The sequence below is a fragment of the Equus przewalskii genome, chromosome 5, assembly GCF_037783145.1.
Source record: "Equus przewalskii isolate Varuska chromosome 5, EquPr2, whole genome shotgun sequence".
Classification (NCBI taxonomy): domain Eukaryota; kingdom Metazoa; phylum Chordata; class Mammalia; order Perissodactyla; family Equidae; genus Equus; species Equus przewalskii.
The window spans coordinates 3,428,557-3,447,437 of NC_091835.1; the positions used below are offsets into that span (position 1 = coordinate 3,428,557).

The following is an 18,881-nucleotide window of genomic DNA, read 5'->3' on the forward strand; positions in this document are numbered from 1 at the left end:
TCTCGCTGCTACTGGAGGGATCTTTCACAAACTTAATACTAGTCATCTGTTAAGTTCATTCTCTTTTTTTCTTCTTTGCCTTGTTACTCCCTTTGTTTGCACTCCCCCCCATCAGTTAAGTTAGTAATTTGAATTAAAAGTCAAGGAAGAAAAAAATTTCATTTGAATTTGTAGTATTTTTCATCTGTGTGGCATATGGCAGTGAAGTTAGTGGGGAATCTGATAAATATCCATGGAATTCTGTAAATACTTACCCATGAAGATAAATTCTAATGGCTATCTCAAATGTGACGGTAGACTTTAAATTGGCATGGGGGATAATACATAGCTAAAGCTAAATAAAATGAGTCTGCAATCGCATGTGCCCTTTTACATTTCTGGTTATGAAGAGAATTGTAACAGAACTTCTCATGGTAAAACAAACTGTATTTGTAAAATCTGAGAAGTTTCTCTCTCATATAGTGAGATTGCCAATGTGATTGAACAATCTCTGTGAATTAATCCTTTATTTAATCTTGGTCTGACTCCTAAGAAATGCTAGCTTCTAATATGGTTATTGACCATTACTTGGACTGCTTATGAAATTCACTGTGCACTTTGGAGCAATTCACAACTCTCTTCCCTTGGGTCTCACTTTTTTCTTCTATTAATAGGGGATAGGTGCTGGCATACATACCTCTCAAATTAGTTATAAAGGTAAAATAAGAGAGATAGGAAAACTGCCTGAAGAGCAAAGAGATGTCACCCTTAACAAAAAAGGGACTTCTCTGCCCTGTGCTCTGGACTACATGGCACTTACTCGTGGGACGGCTGCTCTCACGTGTCAGGACGTGTGACATGTGTACGCAGCAGCAATGACAACTGAAATACACCTGAATCTATCCCAGGGTTTATTCTTCTGTATTTGGAAGATGTGTTTGTGTACAGAATTTTCACCAGAAAGTTTTTATAGCAAACTTTTTATGTCAGAAGTTTATTTTATTGGTAAAATATTAAATAATATACAGAATTAAAAACTGCACTTACACTTCTGAGAAGAAATAAATCTTGGACAAATTATATGCTTGTTCCTGAGATTCCCTAAATTTATTCCAGTAGCTGTGCACTCAGACAGTACAAACCTTTATAATATAATCCTTTTCACAAAGTATTACAAAGTTTCTGCAGCTTCTTTAGTTGTACACACATACAGACACACACTCACACATGCATATACAACACTCATACACATATACACAGTACCCACATACATGCACAGAACATGTATGCGTGTGCATTAAAAACAAAGAAAATACAAGTCCCACATTTTAGTCCGCAGTGATCAAAGTGTTCAGCGGAGGGCTCCAAACTGGTATAGAGCAGAGTGGCTTCTCACACAGCTGCAAAGACTGTTGCAGTATTTCCATAGTAAACCTCATTTTCTGAGGTATAGTATTTGAGCCTTAAAAAAACTACATTACACTGAGCAAACCTGACATACAAGGTCTGGAATTTTAATTTTACATATATATTTATATATATATTTCTTTTTTTAAACAATAGTTTTTATTTCCCCAAATTATTAGTTTTGAAAAAAAAATGAGGTTTACTGGTTTGACCTATTTTTTTCTTTTTTTTGCTTCTAAAACTCAAAATATCCTAGGAACTGTCAAGCAATTAGTTTTTAAAGTAGTCTAATTACCTTTGGTATTGTTAAAGAAAAAAAATCTAAAATGGCCAAGACACATACTGTACAAATGCAGTAACTGCCTTTAAAAGAAATGCCAAGGAAATGTTATCTTTTAACAAAATATGTATTTACATTACAGCAGTTTTACTACAGGGACATAGATATAAAAAAAGAAAACCAGCATACTACATATAAATATGGATGATACAAAAAATACTTCTTACTTAAATTTGTATGAAAAGAGGAGTGCTCCAAATATTTCTTAAAAATTGTCTCCAATAGGTGAAAGATAGGTGTTTAAAATTGACCTAAGTGCTTCGTTTTTAAAGTTCATTTGCAAAAGAGAAAAGTGAAATAAAAAAATATTAGGTTCTTAATTTAAAACACTGGGCAAGGATCTAAGCAGAAAATTCAGACTTTAAGAATTTCAACTTTAGGACACATTTCTCAGGCAAAAGCTGACTAATTTCAATAGAAATTTAGCCTAAATAAAGATACCAGGAGATTAGACCAGTGGTTTCTACATTTTCTAATCTTTTCACTGTGAGTGTTTTTCTCTTTGCTTTTTGAGTCCGTTAACCAACATACCATGATGTTCAAGGGTTTCTTTTTGTCATTAACTAAAGAAAGAATAAGTCAGAAAAGAAAAAAAAGACAACCATCGTTTTTAAGACTTCAAGGAAAGTATTGCACTTGTATAGAAAGAAAGAAAAATACTTTTAAGCTAAACAGCAGAAGCAATCATTCGGGGATTGCAAATAACACATGGTCTAAAAGGTCCGACAATTAAGAGCAAATATGGAGCCCGGAGAGCCCCTCCACCTGGAATATTATCGTGGTAACGTTAAAGCATTTTCTCCCAACAGGGAGACAGTTAAGACTCTTTGCTTTAAATTTTAACTTCTCTCTAAAATCCTGCCGAAGACTGTTTAATCTCTCATAATATACATTTTAGGAGGAAAACCAAATCAGAACACAAAATCTAACAAAAAAGGAAGGCAAACATACCATGTTATGATTACATAACCTCTGAAGTCATATTTTAGGTACTCAACATTTGAAAGTGAAAGTAACACAAGGGTTATATACCTTACTATTTTTAATCCAACTACTTTTCTTTTTAATATAAAACTACACTTGAATATAAAAATATGTCAGCAGATTATACAGCCAACAAAAAGCACACACAAAAAATTAAGACTTAGTTGACCAGTGAATTGGAAATAAGAGTTGACCTAATCTTCAAACTAGCAAGGGGAAAGAAAAGCAGAGATGTCCAGAGACCATGATGGAAGGGACATGGACAGAGAGGAGACAGGAGCGGGGAGAGTAGACAAAATTTGAGATAACAAAGAACTTCCTGACACAGAAGGGGAAGTGATTTATGTTCAAAATCTGAGAATGCTTGACAGTCAAAACGTTTTATCACAGTTTCAGAAATTGAACTACCCTTAAAAAACAAACACAAAAGAATAAAACAACAGAAAACAAAACCCAGAGTCTTTCCTTTGTTACAGTGTATTCATTTTTTAAAAACCCATTTCCAGTAAATTAAATTAAGCAGAATCCTGATAAGTGCATAGTAGGGGATTCAGTGACCTCCACCCGTTCAAGAAGCGTTTCTTACTGTGTCACTTGAGGTAATTCGAAGGGCCTGATGAGCTACAAACTGGCCTATCTGTACCTATGTGAAGTTACATGCTGTACTTTATGTGGTTTAGCTGAGGGCCTGGAGATTTTATATTTTATTCACAATAAAAAGGACATCTTAGAAAACTAGTCATTCAGGTACCACTCTCTGTATGGGATAAAGGTTAATTCACAACAAATTTATACAGAAAATATATAAATGCAATATTAGGGGAGAAAAACCCCATAAACAAAATTAGGAACTTATTTGTAAGAGTGTGTGTGAAAAATATTCACCAACTTACAGTACAGCAAGAGAAAACTAAAGAGCTAGAAATAGAATGTTACATAAAAACCTTAGGGAAAGTCCAAAATTTTAGGTTTCTGCAATAAATGTAAAAATATTCAAGGTGTCATTATTTGGCCTAGCAAGATACTATGATAAAAAGAAACACTAGCATATCACAGCTTCTTGGTCATATGACATTTGCTTCGTATAACAAGCAGCTTATTTTTTTTAAAAGCTGTCATATCCTAACATATTCACTGCAAGTAGCACACAACCATGGTAGGAAACCATTTGAGACTGCTTTGGAGAACAGCAACGTGCTGTGACTGCTCAGTTTTGTTTTGTTCAAGAAGAATGAATCACCTGCTTCTTTACATTATTCCATAAAATGTTAACAGATGAGAACACAGAGGTTCTAAGACTAGTGCAAAACTAGTCTGCAGATGAAATCCCAAAACAATACTGCATTTTATTGACCCCAAATTTCACTAATAGAGACTCGTATGATATTAGAACTTATTCTTCCTTAAAAACAAAACAGAAACACATACCATAATGCAATTCACAGTGAAAATTCCCCTCTACCTCATGTTTTACCTGCATAATCTTGTCATGGTATTCAGAAATACTAGCAGACTAAAAAGATATTAAAACCTGGTTTCAAAGTTTCCTTTTACTTTAAACAGATGAGCTGAAAGTCTCTGGATTGAAAATTCCTCTAACTGTTTTGCCCTAAGTACATAAAGATGAATTATATAGTACTCAATTTTAAATGATTTTGAAAAATACATAATAAAAGCGTTGTGGGGCTAACCACTAACCAACTAACCAACACTCTCTCAATCCATTTTAAAAAGGCACCAATATAAAGAAATTTTATAAGTATTTAATACATTAAATTCAGGATTTTCGGAGACCAGTTACTGTATATTTTAATTATTTTGCAGAAACTGGAGGTTTAAAAACATTTATAAGATAACTTTCATATATACAAGCTCAATTTCACCCCCACTCTTTTTTTCTTTTGCATTTGGGGACTTTCTGTTTTAGAATAATCTTCATACAGATAGTACTCACTAAAATAATATATAACTAAAGATGACCACAAATGTAACTTACCCCTTTTGTAAAATGAACAATTCAAAGTTAAAAGAATAATGTAGCTACTGCCTCTTATAACCTACGTTCTGTCTTGAAACTAGGGGCATACAGTTTTTTGTTTGTTTTTTAGCATCCTTTTCTGTTCTTTTTCTACTTTAAGGAATTATTTTGGAGATAGAGTGAAATAAGTAAAACACAATTTTGGAAAAATAAGTAAAATGTAATTTTCATCTAAGTGCCTTCACTGATGTAAATTTTGTCAAGCATTTATAAAATATCACAAAGACTTCGTGGTTTTGTGAGGTGTATAGCTGAGACAAAAACTGTAAGTAAAAACAATATCAAGCTCACTAAAATATTCTTGTCTTTCTCCATTTGCTGACAAGCAAAAGTTGATAATTTTTCTTTTCTGTATCTTCCTATTCAAAAGTAATTTGTGTTTCTTTCACTTTGGAGGTTAGATCATATCAGCTTAAAAATCTTTTTTTTTTTTTGATTGTTTTGATTTATTCCGGAAGTAGATAGATTTAAGTTTAATAGTTGTGAGTAGTCCTAAAGACATACCAGTAACTTCTTTAATATTTCTTAATACAATCTGGTAAAGTAAACCCACTAAACTGCTCAGGTAGTAACTGTATTTTAACTCTCTATACACTCTTGCAACACATCTGATCACTGTAGTTGCTTCTTTTCATGAATTTTCTCTAAAAGAATGTGTGTGTATACACACACACACACACACACACTATGATGCATACATACAATTGCCTGTATGTATGTATGAGAGAGACTCTCTACTTGGTAGCTTAATCTAAACTCTACTGTCTCATTCTCTCATTTTGTCCCTCCAGAAAATTCTCAACGGAATGTTTCAACAACTCAGTCTCTTCCAATCTGCTTATTGGTCACGTTCAATGTTTGAAAAAGCCAGATTAGAATGGTTTTTAAAAGTGATTGACCACTATTAAAGATAGCACACTTTTCCAACAGGAGCTGGAGATAAAATTCTGGGCAAAATTAGGGCAAAGCAATGTGATGAATTTCTGAATTTTTGCCACACTGGAAAATACAGAGGCTAACCCATTTTCATTCCCCTCAAATGCCCTGTAATGTGAAATCTCACCTAAATAAACCGGGCATGTAATTGTTATGTAAAACTTGATTTATTTGGTGTCTGACCCTCATATTTATTTCTAGGTGCCGCCACTTTGCATATTACCTTTTGTGAAGAAGAGGCATGCAAATATAGCCATCCAGAGTTTCCCAGAAAGCACTGTGTCCAAAAAAATTCTCTCTAACCTCCACATTTGAATTGACCTCGTCCTCATCTGTCCCTGCCACACCCTGAGCCATCTTTACCTCCTTCTGTTCCTCATATCATGAAGCTAAGGAAGTACAAGTGTACACTTGTAGCAAACACTCTCACAAATATTAAGCCCCTTCAATAAAACAGATTCCCAAAAAGATGAAGTCAGAAAAAAAAAAAGAGTGCATTATTCCTGTCTTCATAGGGGTACTACACAACTCTTTTGGTCCATCTAAAATCAGTTTCATCCCAGGACAGGTAGGTACATGATTGTTCATACAGTAAAAAAAAAAATAGGAAGCAGGAAGAAAATTCATGGATGATGCCAGCAGAAGTTCACACAGAGCCAAAGTTATGAACACACTGAGTGCCATCCAAATGTTTCCTTAAATTTCAGTAAAACACAAAATCACTAACTTTATTTACCTTCCTCCCAAAAGAAAAAAAAATGAAATTCCAATTATTTGTGAGTGGTTAGGGTTGGTGGGTGAGGGAGTCTCAAAGACATGCTTTATCTTTGAATAAACCGTATATTCACAACGTACCAATGTATGAAAGCATGCAGAAAAAAATGGCAGTTGACATTCTATTTAAAACATTTCACATCTCTGTTTTGGTGCATTCTCTTAGATTTAAAGGAAGAGTTTGGATATTTCTCCAAAAATAATTACAACAGGGGCTAGTAAAAGAGAGCTGACTTGTAACCATTCTGCCCAGCTCTGGCTGTGTTAGTGCTTAGAAGTTGCTTAAATAAGCAGATGATAAACTAGAAAATGAATGAAGAGCAGTGTTAGTGCCAGATTTGCTTATCTGTCCATAGTTCACTAGTCTTGCTAATTCCCACATCATTCTGTATTAAGAAACATAGTTTTAGCATCCTACTTAATGATTTTTTTTAGAGCAGTTATCAGTTACTGCTTAACAGAATTTCAGTATTCATAAATGGTTATCAAATAATCCAGCCACAGTCAGGCCTGTCCTCTCTAAATATAAGCAGCCAGTTCTGCCTCCAAGTGTGTCTCCCCAAATGACCTAACGGTCTCATTTGTTCCTCCCTCTAATGCTGATGGACTGCAAAAAAACAGAGAGCACCCGATAAATGAAATGAGAACCTACACAGGAAGTACGGCAACACGTGTATAGATTAAAAGATGAGAAATTCTGTACTAAGGGATTGAGATTCACTTCTGACAAGGACTTATAAATAGCTGAACGTTTTCAAGACAGAAAGTCTGCAGGGATGGTCACTTTCACTTGGCGGTTCGGACACATTCTAAACTCCAAGAAGGGTAAAAATGAGCTTCATTTTTCGTTTTATGTACAGTCCAATGCACAGGTTACAAAGAAGTTCCCTTTTCCTTGCACCAAAAGTGGTAAATATTATTATTGAAAAAACACGAGAATAAATAGCCCTAGTTCCGTAACCTTATGGGGTTCAAGTTAGCACATTCAGGTCAAATTAGCAATTGCTCTGAGGAGATTTTGAAAGAAACAGCTAGCTGATTGCAAGATTTTTAAGACCTTCCACTCGAAGAGTAAAAGATGAATGGACTACGGACAGAACACTGGGTGGTCACAGCTTGAAAAAGCCAGTGAAAAGAGAAATACCAGAAATGGGATTTCTGAGTGGGCATTTTCCCCCTACTGCTAGCCTAATTATATTTTTCTGCTGACTGCTTAACACTGATTAAATGCTGATAAAGTGACAATTGTAAGCATACTTTTAGAAACAAATACATATACTATGCTGTTATCATATTACAACTTTAAAAGAAAACTTCTTGAACAAATTTATGAAAAGCAGAGGTCCCTTTTGGAAACTATTGTCTGCCTCTTTGCCACTCTTAGACCATATGTTATTCTGAAAACTAGATAAAAATACTATTCGTTAAAGGTGTTAAAAGTAAGGCTGCCAGGGTGTCTATAAAATGCCAGTCATCAAAACTATGGAAAAACAGTGCTTAGGTTTAGAAAAATAAGATCATAGGACCTCAGATGTATTGTAGGTGTCCTTAACTACCTGTAGTTGAAAAGTTTTGCTATAGGTACAGTGTATAACATACTGTATTATAAATTCCATAGGGGAGGTAAACATAGAACTCACAACAACTCATCGAAGGAGCTGAAAATAACGTGTTTGTGTTCCATGATCTCTAGAGGAAAAAAAACAGTTTACGTTTTGAAACAATTTCTTCTTTGAAGAGTAAAATTACTTATACTGTTTTAAACTGCGAAAGTCCTACCCAGAATAAGCTTTCCTGCCTTCAATCATAATCCTGAACATCAGTGGCAAATCAGAATCTCTTAGGTAAATTGTTATGAATCAAGCGATTTTTTTCCAAAGCATGATATGCCCTATATCTATGCATGGCAGAAATGAACTGCTCTTAAATTCTCACAAAATAAACAAGCCATGTTATCAAGAAACAATATCCCCTGTCCCTTCTCTCTTCTGTTTCTTCCTTATTGTAATTAGGCAGAGCAAATGACACTGTGTCCACAAAATAAGAATTAATGATAGTAATAATATTAAAAAAAAGGTATGTCAACATCTGAGGGGAGGTGGGATTGTAAGTGCAGTATTTCTTCATGTGCAGTTCATTACTTCATAGGGGTCCCCTTTGGAATGAAAAGGCCTAGTGGAATGTGTGCTCCCCTCGAACAATGTGTGATGAAAACTCGTAACGGTCCTGGCTTCTGTAGCCACAGATGTTGCATTCCAGTGGGTCCCGGTAGCCATGGCAACCCATGTGAATGGTGTACATGACATGGTCTAAGAAAAGGACTCGGCAGTGCTCACACTTGAAGGCCCTAATCTGTTCTCCTTCTCCATTGAAGACCTTGTAGATGTCCTTCAGAGAACCCTTAGGAGCCTTGGTGGTGTCCAGGGCCTTGACATCCTCCTTCATGTAAGCTGGGCTTTGTTTCCTCTTGGGATTTAAGGCAGGGTTTCCTTGGTAGGACTGGTGGTCATCATGGCTGCTTTCTGAGTCAGTAGAATCCAGGCAGCTATTGCTGGGAGAGGCCTCTCTTTCCTGGGGTCGACTCTTTGGTCTGATGAGAGAGATAGGGCCATCCATGTTGTTTTCATGACTGTCGGAGGTTTCCCTGCTAATAGGTCTTTCTATCCTATTTGGATGATAGACCTGAGAATAAGCTGAGCTTATAACTGGGGCCACCTCAGCGATTGTGCTTGGTGGGTGCTGCATCAGAGGGTGAAGGGCCTCAGCTCCAAGGTAGGTGATTGCATTGTTGATGGCTTGGTCCATCATGTGAGACTGCATCAGCTCAGCCTCCTTCTCATATGTTAAGTTCATATCAAAATGAATGTCTGGGTAGCTGAATCGCATGAGCTTTTCCCCTGAAAGGGAGAGGGGGAGAAAAGTAATAAGAAAAAAAAGAATATGACAAAATGAGTGACTGGATTAAAAATATAAAAGTACATAGTTAATTAATCACTTCTATTTTCCATAATATGGTATATCTTATCCTTTAGATCAAATATTTGGGCTCTTTAATTCTCCTGAGACTCACAAATACTCTTCACCTGCAAAGGGGATTACTAATAAAAATTTCACAAGCTGTTTGCACCTGTTCTAATGTCATCATGAACATGCATCTAGCCTGAAAGGCACGATTGAGTGTGTTATCTTATTTTCATTCTCTATTAAAATTTCCACCTGACTAGAGCTCAGTGACTATAAGAGAAAGAAGTAATATCAGGTGAAAATATGTCAGAGACCATGCTTGTTTTTTCATATTTTAACATCAGTGATGAAGCCACAAAGGTCACAAAAGCGAGAGTGATCTGGTTATAGCATCTGTCACCTATGGTTGTGTAGGGTTGCTTTGGTTGATTTAGCTGCTATATTAGAAAAAAAAAATCATAGAACTAATTTTTGTCATTCTGAAGAATTCAAAAAAGTCTCTGTTAAAAATACTGTTAAAAGTGGTACTGTCTGATAAACTGAATGAAATTTAGGGCTATTTAAAAATAGGAGTGTTATTTCCCACAGCACCCACTTATAAACTTGGAAAATATTATGTTTCATCGTTTTGTTTCTTGAAATGGATAATTATTCATTTTCACATCACCCCTTTCTTACTCAGACATGTGTGCAATGGTGCTGGTATGTAAACCCATTGTTAGTTTTCCATAACTTTTCTTGATTGAAAGCTGTTTGTAATTTTCCCTTTAATATTTACTTTAACAAATTTAATTTACTTAAACATAATATCTAAACATTATAAAAGAGTTGAGTGGGTAAAGCAGGACAAGTAATTTTAATTTTCCTCCTTCAAAGATTTCCAGCTTTGGACAGAATATTTTATCTTTTCAAAATTCTGCCACTAAAACAATGAGGTTTTTTACAAATTATCTAGTTACTCTGATAGGTAAATCTTACAGATAAATTCTTCTTAAAGATATATGTGGACTTATAAATGTTTAATATGTTGTGTAGATGGATGCCTAAACTGTAATGTTGACAGGAAATGTTGATCCACAGAACTGCATTCTGGAAAAGCACTTTCAGGTAGCTAGTATTATTTCAGGTTTGAAGAAAGGTCCCCAGAGTGAGATCAGGGTAATGATGAGAGTAATGAAAATGGAAGGAAAAAAATGATGAAAAATTATCTCATGGTATCCAGTTGAAGATATTGCAATGTCAAGAGTTTAAAAGTTAAGCTAGACAAACCTAATCTACATTCTCAAAGAGCTTCCAGTTTAGTGGGAATGACAGCAATTTAGGGATCATTTATAATACTGCGTGATACGTGCTATGGGGTCAAAGAAGAGGAATACATAACTCATACTAGTGGAGTAAAAGAAGACTTCTTGAAGGGAGCAGCATCAGAAATAAGAATTCAATGGCCAATATTAGCCAAGTACAGGAATGTGGGGGTGGAGCAGCCGGTAAGAAGGCTCAGAGTCAAGAGGGCATAACTTGTTCAAAGGATTACTTATACTGCAATATGGCTGAGAGTGGAAATACATGAAAAAGAAGGAGTCAGATAATACAGTTCTCATTCGACAGCTAAGGAATTTGAATTTTATCCTGAGGGCAATAAGGATTGAAGAGGTCAAACAGGGAGTGACTTGACTAGATATTTATCTAGCAAGACAGTTTAGAAAGTTGTCGCTATAAGAGATCACGGTAGCCTGAACTAGTATAGAGGCAGTGGATATGTAGAAAAGTCGATAGAATGAAATGAAGTTTAGAAAACATAGTGGCTAGGCCTTGGTAATTATGCAGACACAGAGAATGAGAAAAAGAAAGAAATTAAGCATGAAGCCCAGGTTTCTAGCCTGGGAAACTTATTGGAAGACAATGAGATAGAAAAGATGATGAATTCAGTTTGGGGAAGACTATGAGTAATAGTTATGTCCAGTGAGTACTTAGATATAGTCTCAAATTCAGGAGAGAGCTCTGGGCTTGAGATGCAGATAGGAGAGTCATCAGTTGATAGAAAGTAACTTCTGAAGCCATGAGAATAGATGATATCACCCAGACATAGGAAAAGTATGAAGAAGAGAAGATCAAAAATAGAACCTCGAAGAACATCAAGACTTTTATGCCTGCCTACAGACACAGCAAGGGAGAATCCTGTACTGGGGCCCATGTTTAGAGAGCCCTGGGCCTTGCTCGTCATGGAACGAGGAATGTGTAAGGCCAAGGGAATGTGCCTATTGGGATTTTAACTTCTAGATCATACTCTGGATACCCAGGACTCCAGAATTTCTTGCCAAATGCCTCTGAGCTTGCACCTAGAGTCAGTATAGTCTTCTTCATAGGTCCATCCTCCTGAGTACCAATTGTGCTACTGGTATGCACACACTTAGGCCTGAGGAATGGCCAACACACTACTCTTTATGTGCTGTGTGTGGAAGGCAATGTGAAAAGAACTTGGATGTGCAGGCTGAGGAGTCTCCAACAGGTTTGCACGAGGCTCCTTTTGGTATTGGACAGAACCAAGAGTGGGACTAAGAGAGGGGCCTGGCTCCAGGCCAGGGAGTGGGCCTGCTTGTGCTGCCAAGGTCTGGTGTGGAATTCAACGAAACCTGAGAATTCTATATTTATTTGAACTCAGTCTTCCAAGCTAGAAAGGTAGAACATAATGGTTTTTCAGCTTGGTTTATAATATTAAAATATCGAGGCATATGAATGGAGGCCTCCATTAGGGCTTTTGCCCTGTTTGCTTAGCTGTTAGGGGTAAATCCATAAAGAAGACTGAGACAGAGTAGTCAGAGAAACTGGAAGAAATGCAAGAGAGATCAATGTCATAGAAACCAAGGGAAGAGAATGTTTCAAAAGGAATTGATTATTCAATAGTGGCAAAAGCTCTCTAGGAGTTGTGTAAGATAGTCTAAAAAGGGTCCACTGGATTTGGCACTATGGAAGCTAGTGGTGACCTCAATGAGAATAATTTCAGATGAGCATGGGGAAGAAAGCCAGATGCACAGACTGGGGAACGAGCAGAAAGAAATTATGGAAAGTGAGCATAGAGAACTCTTTCAACAACTCCATCTTTCAAGATGAGTAGAAAGTAGGTAGTAACTGAAAGGAGACTTGAGTTTGAGGGAAGATTTATTTTAATGATGAGAGTTTATCACCTTAAATGGTGAAAGGAAAATGCCGACAGAGTGGGGAGGTTGAAATATAACTGAGAAAGAGGAAAAATAACAGTGTAGGGTATTCAGGGGGCTGGGATAGGAGAATTGAAAGAGGGATACTTCTTTCACTGAAACAAGGAAAAAAGAAGAAAGTGTTCATGTAGATGTACATAATCCTATAGGATTAGTGATATGATATTGAAATTATCTTAACTGACTTTATTCTCTGTAAACCTAGATATAACATCATTAAGGAGTGAAGTACCAAGTTTGTAGAGAGTAGAGAAAGGCTGAAATGGCCATAGAGTCGACTAGGAGAGAAGACTATTTGGGGATGGATTAAAGGAGGGCTGCTACTTAGTATGGATGGGACAACTGATACTTGAGATCACATATTCATTTATTTATAGTGACACCAATTTGTAAGGCTGTGAGATTTCCTCCAAAAGTACTAGCAGCTATGTAGATATGGAAAAGATGCTCAGTTGGTTTCACTAGACAGTGCGGTTTCACTAGGAGGTGATAGGACAACAAAGCAGGAGAGTCAAGAATATTGGCAAGAGAGGGGTAAAAGTGATGAACCATGGAATCTGAACTAGACAAGAAAAGAGAGGAAGAGGCAAAAAGATGTGCAGAAAGTTCAGAGATCATTGGCCTGGAGGGCATGATCAGGTCAAAGAGGAGTATTTCACTGAGGGACATGATAAGGAATTTATGGTGTGTGGAATGATGAAATTGTTTGTTTCAAAAGATATCACAGAGACAGTTACTGTGAAATTGTTATATATCACTATTAGGATAGAACACAAAAAAAGAAGAAATATCATCAAAAAATACCATCATTTATTCCTAATAAAAATCCTAATGTTATTATTTTAAAATCAAAATGTAATTTAACAAAATCTGTCCCTCTTTTCTAAAGGAATGTAGTCAAATCAAATTGAGAGTAGCAACTCTAAGTCATAGAAAACATGAAAATGTTCCAAAGAGCAGAACGAAATAAATTCAGAAGACAAAAAGAATAATAATAAATTTCATATTTTCCCATCTAAACTAGTGTCTAGTTGAGATAGAAGCATTTAATGGACATCCATCAAATTTGAAAAATAGATGAAACGGCATTTTGAAAAATAGTTATTTATCAAAAGGAAGAAGGAAAAGTTACCTAGGGCCCAAGGCAGGCTTTAGAACATACTCTTGGGGCTTTAAACTGACCTATATGTATTCACACTGCAAACTGTGATCCCTTAGGGTTACTCTTTAGCCTTTTCTTTAAATGAGCTCTGTCAATAAATCTCCCCAGCTTGTTTGAAAGTGATGCTTTGGTGACTTGTTAGTTCTTCAATTTCAGATTGAAAGGAAATCTTCTCTAAGTGTTTATTGGAGCAATAGGATGTTATTACTCTTTCCTCCCTGAAATAACCAAAGAGAAGAGTTTTCTCCTGGTCATTCACATGAGGAGGTTCCACATGCTCTGTGACACTAGAATGTGAGAAGCTGTTTGAATATTTTCATCTCTTCTAATTTTTACCCTACATAAAGTCTATAAGAATAGATATATTACATATATAATTAATGACAATTCTTTATGTAGAATCTCTATTTTTCATACATTGTTTTAAAAAATTAGAAGAAAAATAATGAAAACAATGCAGATCCAAATATGAAACATCATGAATGTACGTTGCTGCATTATTTTTCTAATGCAGAATTTTGATTAAAAAAGACTTCTCTTCATTCTAGATCAAAGAGTAAAAGCATTAATATCATGTAAAGAAAACAGTTTAAAAACCTGGTACTAATGCAGATTTAAAAACAGATTAAAAAACTGGCTTATAGGCTATACCATTTCCCTTAAGGATTATTACTTAAATAAATTAGCATTTTATTTTTACATGCTATTTCATTTTCTATATCATTTCATCCTGAGATAGCAGCTTCTATCCCAAGTCTTTCCCTTGTTTCTCTTTCTTAGGCCCATATGCCTATGGGTGTGTGTGAGTGTGTGTGCATGTGTGTGTGAGTGTGTGTTGTGTGAGAGTGTGGAACACGTGGAGTGGCATAAAGGAGAAAATAATAATGGAGAAAAAGAGTTGGGTATTTATTTCATGAACTGAAATACACCATATATATTTCTAATGCGTGGGAACATGGCTTTGCCCATTAAAATCACCTTTTAAAGAAATAACAGAATTTGTAATACTTACCCACAAACTTTTGTGGAGTGGAGCTTTTACGTTTTCCCATATTCCCCGTGAACTTCTCTATGACAGCAGGTCTCTCAAAAGGCACCAAAGAAATATTGTTGTCCATAATAGGCTCTTGTTCCTTACAATCTTCCATAGGAGGTACTACGTAAAACCATACAAAAAATGCAATCTGATAATTTCTTCAACATTTTAGAAGATACACAGCTGGATTTGCCATGTCTATATGTGTTTTACAAATACAAGCTAGTATACTTGAATAAAGCAAGTATAAAAAATAACCTCTAGTGTTAAAATGCACTGTCTAATTTTACACACACACACACACACACAAACACAGGATTTGTTTTTATCCTGGTCTCTCTCAGATCAATGACACAAACTGTTGCCACGATTGGTGGCAAACATGTTCATCTTGTTTCTCATCTTATTCCTCTGAAAGTGTTTTTAACATTGATTAAAATCAATACTACTTCAAGACTGCACTATTCTCAAGGTTTTGGGAGTTTATTTTCTAAAACAATTTAAGTCAGTCAACTTGTTTTAGAGGAAAGCTTAAATAGACACACAGAATTAACACCACAATATTATCCAGCTTTTTTTTAACCCATGTATTTTCCTGTGGCAGATTTTCTATTTGATGAGCTGAGAGTGAGCTGTGAGCCCCACTGGCAGTAGTTAAATACCTGCACTGAGCAGCCTTCGTGAAAGAGGTCCAATTCTGAACATGTCTGTGCACAGTAAACTGTGGCAGCTTTATGACTGTAATTTATTTTAAAAAGAGCTCTTCAGCAGGATAGAAGAATCCATTTCCAAATTGGCATATTTGCTCACTAAACTACTGCTCTAATTCATTTGACATAAACTCTTCAAAGCTGCTCCCTCTCCATCCCATTTGTCTAAGTTGCTATGGGCTAATATATTAGCTCATAGATATTGACATTAGATATTAACTTTCGTTGTGCAGACAAAGAACTTATAAAAGTTGTTTTTGAATAAAAATGTTGTCAAAAGATGTTTAATTAAGGATAGAGTAACATCTGAGACAGATGAGATGAGTTGACTAAAACTAATGTTCATAGGAAAGACTATAACTTACTACTTCATGATTATTGTTGCTTTCACCAATTGTATTTGTGCTAGTTCTGTTTGGAAACCCAAAGGTTTCATATCTTAGGATACTTCTACTTGTCGAGCATGCACTGCAAAATGATTTATTCTCCTTTCATTTGTAAAGGATAGTCCCACTGTGTGAAATACAATGCATTGTCATTTATAAGGGCGCACACTAAAATAAAGGAAGAAAGCAAGAGATGAAAGTTAAAAATCCAGTGCACAATTCAGGTGACCTATTTAATAACCGATGCAGGCTGTTGAAGAAATGAAAAATGGCATCAGAAAATTGTTTTCCTAATTTGGACATGTTTAAAGAAATCAGCATTCAATCTAAGTTTTTGGTTAACCCAGTAAGTTTGTTCGATGGGCCAGAAAAATGTAACATTTAACCTCTATCTTATAAGAAGCCCTTCAGTTACGAACAGCAAGAGATTCTGCAGTTATTGGATGTTAATCTGGAAAAAGTTCCAAGACGAGATTCAGAAACAAGGAAACATTAGGTCATTTTCTATACTGATATAATTCACGATTTATCAAGTGGAAAAGTATATCCCCAGACATTACATAAAACATTATGTCCTCTCTTAGCAACAACTAAAATTAAAAAAAGAACACTTGAAAAGCAAACAAAGGATGGCCATAGAATTCAAATAAGGAGGGCCAGGAGGAGGGAATGGAGTGGTGATGTGGGGAACCACGTAATTCCACACAGATTACTGTCAAAATCTTAGCTTTGTTTTGGGTTGTGGATTCACAGACCCTTACCACATTATCTCAAAATAACTAAACAACTGAAAAACAGGCCATGTACGGACCAAAGATGAAAATATGTCATGGACTAAGATCCAAAATGAAAGAAGTAAAGAAAAAAAACTTTGTTGTAAATTTTGCCAAAAAACAGCAAAACTGGTTAACAGGGTTTGCCCCAAAATTGAATATACTAATTAGTTTTGAAATGAGTAGTCTCAAACTTGGCAGTTTTGCTCTAAGTCTCACCTTGAATTTTCATATTTGCACACATTTAACACTCAGAACGAAACCTGGGTGTGGGAACTGTCCCACACCACATCCACCTCAATTCAGATGATTTGTCCCAAGTTCAATGAAGCTCATGTGAACTGAAAGCGATGACTTTGGCAGAGCTCTAACTTCTACTTTACGACAGCTCTTTACATATCAAATACTGATCTTGCTCCTACCATGTTGGCAATAATAATAATAACAACAACAAGTGACGTAGACTATGTGTTAACTACTGTTTTAAGGGTTTGACATTTAATAATTCATTCAATGCTTTCAACAGCCCCCTAAGATAAGTACAATTACCATCTCCCTTTTATAGATGAGGAAACAAAGACCCAGAGGTGCTAAGTAATTCCCTCAGAGTTTACATCTATATTACATAGGAAATACATGAGTTGGACCTTGGTGCTGTGGCTCCAGACCCTGGACTCTTAGCCACTATGCTATACTATTCTTTGCAAACATAATTTGAGAATTGACTTTTTATAAACAAGTTTGACATTTTTACGGTCTGCCATTAGGAAAAGATCTGATACATTTTCTCAATTATGCAATTAATCTGATTTTTTTGCTTTCATGGATCTGGGTGCAACTCATCAAAATGTTTCTGGATATATACCGCTTGAAATACAAAACACGTCCTCTGGTTAACTCATAATGTGTTAACCACATAGTGAGATTCATGCAGGCTAAGAAAACACCAACATGCTAACTTCATTTGTTAGAGCAGACTTTATAATCAAGCATCTTCCTTGACCTTATTTTTGAGATATAACCAGGATACAAATATATTTATACTTGCATTATTTCCTCACATTGATAAATCATAAAGAGAGAACCATAAAAGTTTTTCCAACACAGCTATTTTACCAAACAATCCACTCAAATTTCAAATTCCAAGAAGATACAAGTCTGTGGGTCTTAGACTAGGTCACATGTCCACCCCTGGCCAGGGAAGGCAGGGTGTCTAGACTGAGCCTCTCGCCATGGCTTCATGCAATGGGAGACAGTTCTTTAAAAGACAATGGGAGTCTTGTAAGCAAAAGGAGGAAGGTATATAGGGCAGCAAAAACAACAGCTATCCTCTATATTAGCGCAAAGGTGCTCCATGCTGCCGAATCTAAAAGAAACCTTTCAGTTATCTTTGTTATTTTCTTGACAACATTGCACAGTGCCGATACTTGCTTTGGCTTCTGTGAAATCACTCTTTCCATTTTCCCCCCCTCTGCTCTTACTCATCTCCATGGCTCTTTTTTTCTTTTTCTTTTTTTTCTTCCTGGTGATATGGCCTTCTTGATGTCTCACTCTATACTTACCCATATAACCTTATTAAACCTAATACTTCAGGCCACTACCTATGTAAGATGGCTCCCACATCTTTATTTCTTACCCAGACCTCTCTCAAGAGTCTAAGATCTATATATTCAATGTCCTCCTAGATAGTTTGACTTGGCTGTCTCTCACAGGTACCTAAAAAATAATGTGCTCAAAAAGTGAAATCTGCATTTCCCGCCCCGAACTTTCTTGTTTTCCTAATTTCCGTCTCATTGAATGGTAATACTGTCTCTGCTGTCATCCACGCTAGATACCTGTGGCAAATCCTAAACTTCTTCCTTTCACCTGCTCTCCTGTCCCTTCTCCTCCTTGCTACCTCTCCTTATATACACACATGGAGGTACCAACTGTTTTAGACTCTACATTTATAGTTGCTCTCAATTTCTAACATTTCTGATATTCCAGGCTACTAATCTCAACCCGAGCAATCAGGAAATTGTTCAATGGTCTACGTGCCTCTATCTTGACTCTTCTGATCTATCTCCCCCATTTCTAGCAATAAAATGTTAAAGTAATAATGTTTTTTAGGATAAGGTACATCTTTGCTTAGCACAATAGGCCCTTGATGCTCTGTTCACAGACTGTTTCTTTAG

The 18,881-nt window shown here is 35.9% G+C and overlaps 1 protein-coding gene across 26 annotated transcripts in view; it reads right to left on the reverse strand.

Moving 5' to 3' along the window:
• Nucleotides 1-5,110: 5,110 nt before the first annotated feature.
• The window catches only part of IKZF2 (IKAROS family zinc finger 2), a 155,254-nt gene continuing 141,483 nt past the window's right edge, over nucleotides 5,111-18,881 (reverse strand). For all 26 annotated transcript variants that reach the window (XM_070618219.1, XM_070618215.1, XM_070618213.1 and 23 more), the window contains 2 exons: nucleotides 14,815-14,958; nucleotides 5,111-9,355 (listed from right to left, as the gene is read on the reverse strand). In XM_070618219.1, coding sequence (XP_070474320.1) covers nucleotides 8,631-9,355; nucleotides 14,815-14,958 — 869 coding nt within the window. In that variant the 3' untranslated portion in view covers nucleotides 5,111-8,630. The remainder of the gene's footprint in view (nucleotides 9,356-14,814; nucleotides 14,959-18,881) is intronic.